A 6,000-nucleotide genomic window follows, 5' to 3' on the forward strand; every position below is an offset into this window, starting at 1 on the left:
TAGATGTAGGCTTAGGGGTTACGGTTACGTTTAGGGTTAAGGTTAGATGTAGGGTTATGGGTTATGGTTAAGTTAATGGTTAAGGTTAGATGTGTAGGAAAAATACTGTTTTAGGGTTAGAATAAAGGTTAGGGTTAGGGCTTACATTTAGGGTTGAGAGGTAGGGCTAGGTATAGTTTTAGTGTTATGAGATTGGGGTTCTGGTTAAGGGTTAAGGTTAGATGTAGGGTTATGGGTTATGGTTAAGTTAAGGGTTAAGGTTAGATGTAGGCTTAGGGGTTACGGTTACGTTTAGGGTTAAGGTTAGATGTAGGGTTATGGGTTATGGTTAAGTTAATGGTTAAGGTTAGATTATGGGTTAGGGTTAGGGTTAGAGTTATGGAAAATTGGATTTTGGATGGGAATCAATTAAACAAGGAGAACAATACACAAAATGTGGCTCCCGAGTAGGGCAGGGGTCTAAGGCACTGCATCTCAGTGCAAGAGGCGTCACTACAGTCCTTGGTTCGAATGCAGGCTGTATCACATCTGGCTGTGATTGGGAGTACCATAGGGCGGCACACAATTGGCTTAGCATCGTCCGGGTTTGGCCGGGGTAGGCCGTCATTGTACATAAGAATTCGTTCTTAACTGACTTGCCTATTTAAATAAAGATTAAATACATTTAAAAAATACAGAACTGTATTGTGTGTGTGTGTGTGTGTGTGTGTGTGTGAGGTAGCACTCCTTCTGTTAACACTGATCCCATCTCATCATGCTAGATCTGCCTCATTCTCCCGGAATAATCTTTATGTCTTGGCAATGACTTCAAACACACACATTAACATTTTGCTATGTTGCACATACATATACAGAGTATTCTGAAAGTATTCAGGCCCCTTGAGAGAGGAGGGCAGAGAGAGAGAGGATAACCGAGAGAGTGAGAGGAGGACAGAGACAGACGCATGGCTCTCGACCTTTGTCTCTCCCGAATCCGTACGGGAGTTGTAGCAATGAGACAAGATAGTAACTACTGACAATTTAATACCATGAAATTGGGGAGAAAAAGAAGGAGGACAGAGAGAGAGGTGGACAGAGAGAGAGGAGGACAGAGAGAGGAGGACAGAGAGAGAGAGGGGGACAAAGAGCGAGAGGAGGACAGAGAGAGAGGGGAGGACAGAGAGAGAGGAGAACAGAGAGAGAGGAGGACAGAGAGAGAGGAGGAGAGAGAGAGAGCAGGACAGAGAAAGAGAAGGACAGAGAGAAATGAAGACAGAGAGCAAGGAGGACAAAGAGAGATGAGAACAAAGAAAGAGGAGGACAGAGAAAGAGGAGGACAGAGAAAGAGGAGGACAGAGAAAGAGAAGGACAGAGAGAGAGGAGGACAGAGAGAGAGGAGGACAGGTAAAAAGGAGGACAGATAGAGAGGAGAACAGCAAGAGAGGAGGACAGAGAGAGAGGAGGACAAAGAGAGAGGAGAACAGAGAGAGAGGAGGACATGGAGAGAGGAGGACAGAGACAGAAGAGGACAGAGAGAGGAGAACAGAGAAATAGAAGGACAGAGAGAAATGAGGACAGAGAGAGAGGATGACAGAGAGAAAGGAGGACAGAGAGAGAGAGAGGATGACAGAGAGAAAGGAGGACAGAGAGAGAGGAGGACAGAGAGAGAGAGGATGACAGAGAGAGAGGAGGACAGAGAGAGGAGGACAGAGAGAGAGAAGATGACAGAGAGAGAGGATGACAGAGAAAGAGGAGGACAGAGAAAGAGGACAGAGAGAGAGAGGATGACAGAGAGAGAGAGGATGACAGAGAGAGAGGATGACAGAGAGAAAGGAGGACAGAGAGAGGATGACAGAGAGAAGATGACAGAGAAAGGATGACAGAGAGAGAGGATGACAGAGAGAGAGGATGACAGAGAGAAAGGAGGACATAGAGAGAGGATGACAGAGAGAGAGGAGGACAGAGAGAAAGGAGGACAGAGAGAGAGGATGACAGAGAGAAAGGAGGACATAGAGAGAGGATGACAGAGAGAGAGGAGGACAGAGAGAAAGGAGGACAGAGAGAGAGGATGACAGAGAGAGAGGAGGACAGAGAGAAAGGAGGACATAGAGAGAGGATGACAGAGAGAGAGGAGGACAGAGAGAAAGGAGGACAGAGAGAGAGGATGACAGAGAGAGAGGAGGACAGAGAGAGTGGATGACAGAGAGAGAGGATGACAGAGAGAGAGGACAGAATAAGAGAGATAAAAAAGAGATCCAGAACGAGAGACAGAACAACAGATAAAGAAAGGGACATATATAAAAACAAGAGAATAGTGTAACTTACAATGTGGAGCATGAGATAGTCTCCGAGACCTGGAGCGCTGTCTATCCGGACCAGGATGCCGTCCTTTAGGGAGGTACTGAACCCCACGGTCAGCCTGTCTGTACGCGTGCTGGGCCTCTCGTTGGCTGGCCATTTGAACGTGATGAGGCCTCCTCCTTTCCCAAAGATATAGGTGGTCCCAGCTGAGGAGAAATAGGATAGAGAGAGAGAGAGAGAGAGAGAGAGAGAGAGAGAGAGAAAGAGAGAGAGAAGATGAGCTGAAATACTTACACCAGATGGGTATGGTTCAATGCAAAGTAAAAGTAGGAGAATGTTAAGCAGCCCACCAAACTATTTAATTGGAATATGGTGTTGATTATTGGTGTTTTGTTCTATTGTTGTTCTGTTGTTGTTCTGTTGTTACTCTGTTGTTACTCTGTTGTTGTTCTGTTGTTGTTCTGTTGCTGTTCTGTTGTTATTCTGTGTGTTTGCCTTGTCTGTGTTGTTCTGTGTTTGTGTAAAGAAACCAAAATTACGATTACCACAATGTTTGCTCAAGAGATATTATTTGTTACAACACACAAGCACACACACACTAGCACTGCCATCACATGTCCTCCTCAAGATACAGCAAAACACTGTAAACACTAGCACTGCCTTCAATTGTCCTCCTCAAGATACAGCAAAACACTGTAAACACTAGCACTGCCATCACATGTCCTCCTCAAGATACAGCAAAACACTGTAAACACTAGCACTGCCTTCAATTGTCCTCCTCAAGATACAGCAAAACACTGTAAACACTAGCACTGCCATCACATGTCCTCCTCAAGATACAGCAAAACACTGTAAACACTAGCACTGCCTTCAATTGTCCTCCTCAAGATACAGCAAAACACTGTAAACACTAGCACTGCCTTCAATTGTCCTCCTCAAGATACAGCAAAACACTGTAAACACTAGCACTGCCATCACATGTCCTCCTCAAGATACAGCAAAACACTGTAAACACTAGCACTGCCTTCAATTGTCCTCCTCAAGATACAGCAAAACACTGTAAACACTAGCACTGCCATCACATGTCCTCCTCAAGATACAGCAAAACACTGTAAACACTAGCACTGCCATCACATGTCCTCCTCAAGATACAGCAAAACACTGTAAACACTAGCACTGACTTCACATGTCCTTCTCAAGATACAGCAAAACACTGTAAACACTAGCACTGCCATCACATGTCCTCCTCAAGATACAGCAAAACACTGTAAACACTAGCACTGACTTCACATGTCCTCCTCAAGATACAGCAAAACACTGTAAACACTAAATATCAAATCAAATCAAATCACTGCTATCACTGCCATCACATGTCCTCCTCAAGATACAGCAAAACACTGTAAACACTAGCACTGGCTTCAATTGTCCTCCTCAAGATACAGCAAAACACTGTAAACACTAGCACTGCCTTCAAATGTCCTCCTCAGGTTTCGGGGGCCAAGTAGGCCGTAGACTTTGAAAACAAATCTGTTTTTAATTTTCTACAGTAAGTCGTCTAGAGAAGCCTCACATGTCCCAAGTTTCACAAGAGGTTTTTGAACAACTGCTGTTTTCACCTGGGTCAGAAAAGTCGTAATTCAGCATCTGATTTGCTTCATCCCAGCCTCCATGGGAAATACTGTGACCTATACCTAAATATAACTCCCTCCAAAAGGGATTAGCTATACAGATTTTGACAAATGAATTCTCCAGTTCACATGTATTATAGCTGAGAAGATCGCAGCAGGACGTACCCCTCTGAAGAACACACAGACAGACTCCATGACTGTCGTTTTAGAGAAGTTAAATAATCATTTTGAGAGAGACATGACTTGTGTTTGTGTGAACATATAGTATAGTATAGTATAGCTTGCTCATGTTGAAATATGCACTTTGTGTGTGTGTGTGTGTGTGTGTGTGTGTGTGTGTGTGTGTGTGTGTGTGTGTGTGTGTGTGTGTGTGTGTGTGTGTGTGTGTGCGTGCTTATGTGCGTGCGTGTGTGTGCGTGCGTGCGTGTGCGTGCGTGTGTGTGTGTGCGTGTGTGTGTGTGTGTGCGTGTGTGTGTGCAGGGATGGGCAAAAAATGACAAAATGCAATTAGAAAAAAAAAAATTTGTAAATACTATTTTAAAATACAGAAATGCATTTGCAAAGTAGCAGGAACAACATTCTCAGTAGCGGTTGCAGAGACGGTCTACTTACTGTGGAAGCTTAGTTGAATGCTCTAACTGTAAGTCACTCTGGAAAGTACTTTAGAATTAAAGTATTTGTTACAAAATACTGCACTTCCCAAAGTAACACACATTACTAAATACGTCGTAGTATTTAAGTACAAACATTGCAAATACATGTAACAGATATACTACCAATCTCTGCATACAGGCATGTGTGTGTGGTTAACCCAGATGGCTCTACCTCTACCTCTCTAGTTGTGTTACTGTGTGGTGTGAGGCTATACCTCAGATGGCTCTACCTCTACCTCTTCCTCTCTAGTTGTGTTACTGTGTGGTGTGAGGCTATAACTCAGATGGCTCTACCTCTTCCTCTCTAGTTGTGTTACTGTGTGGTGTGAGGCTATAACTCAGATGGCTCTACCTCTTCCTCTCTAGTTGTGTTACTGTTACGGTGTGAGGCTATAACTCAGATGGCTCTACCTCTTCCTCTCTAGTTGTGTTACTGTTACGGTGTGAGGCTAAATCTCAGATGGCTCTACCTCTACCTCTACCTCTCTAGTTGTGTTACTGTGTGGTGTGAGGCTATAACTCAGATGGCTCTACCTCTTCCTCTCTAGTTGTGTTACTGTGTGGTGTGAGGCTATAACCCAGATGGCTCTACCTCTACCTCTTCCTCGTTAGTTGTGTTACTGTGTGGTGTGAGGCTACAACTCAGATGGCTCTACCTCTTCCTCTCTAGTTGTGTTACTGTGTGGTGTGAGGCTATATCTCAGATGGCTCTACCTCTACCTCTCTAGTTGTGTTACTGTGTGGTGTGAGGCTATATCTCAGATGGCTCTACCTCTACCTCTCTAGTTGTGTTACTGTGTGGTGTGAGGCTATAACCCAGATGGCTCTACCTCTACCTCTCTAGTTGTGTTACTGTGTGGTGTGAGACTACAACTCAGATGGCTCTACCTCTACCTCTTCCTCTCTAGCTGTGTTACTGTGTGGTGTGAGGCTATAACCAAGATGGCTCTACCTCTACCTCTCTAGTTGTGTTACTGTGTGGTGTGAGGCTATAACTCAGATGGCTCTACCTCTTCCTCTCTAGCTGTGTAACTGTGTGGTGTGAGGCTATAACCCAGATGGCTCTACCTCTACCTCTCTAGTTGTGTTACTGTGTGGTGTGAGGCTATAACCCAGATGGCTCTACCTCTACCTCTTCCTCTTCCTCTCTAGTTGTGTTACTGTGTGGTGTGAGGCTATAACTCAGATGGCTCTACCTCTTCCTCTCTAGTTGTGTTACTGTGGTGTGTGAGGCTACAACTCAGATGGCTCGACCTCTACCTCTACCTCTACCTCTACCTCTACCTCTACCTCTACCTCTCTAGTTGTGTTACTGTGTGGTGTGAGGCTATAACTCAGATGGCTCTACCTCTACCTCTTCCTCTCTAGGTGTGTTACTGTGTGGTGTGAGGCTATAACTCAGATGGCTCTACCTCTTCCTCTCTAGTTGTGTTACTGTG

General features: G+C 44.8%; 1 protein-coding gene across 3 annotated transcripts in view; it reads right to left on the reverse strand.

The window, feature by feature from the left end:
- Nucleotides 1–6,000, reverse strand: part of LOC110505895 (neurexin-3a-like) — a 614,746-nt gene that overhangs the window by 143,701 nt on the left and 465,045 nt on the right. For all 3 annotated transcript variants that reach the window (XM_036963045.1, XM_036963047.1, XM_036963046.1), the window contains one exon: nucleotides 2,305–2,486. In XM_036963045.1, the coding sequence (XP_036818940.1) occupies nucleotides 2,305–2,486 (182 nt within the window). The remainder of the gene's footprint in view (nucleotides 1–2,304; nucleotides 2,487–6,000) is intronic.

The sequence above is a fragment of the Oncorhynchus mykiss genome, chromosome 25 (genome assembly GCF_013265735.2).
Source record: "Oncorhynchus mykiss isolate Arlee chromosome 25, USDA_OmykA_1.1, whole genome shotgun sequence".
Taxonomy (NCBI): Eukaryota; Metazoa; Chordata; class Actinopteri; order Salmoniformes; family Salmonidae; genus Oncorhynchus; species Oncorhynchus mykiss.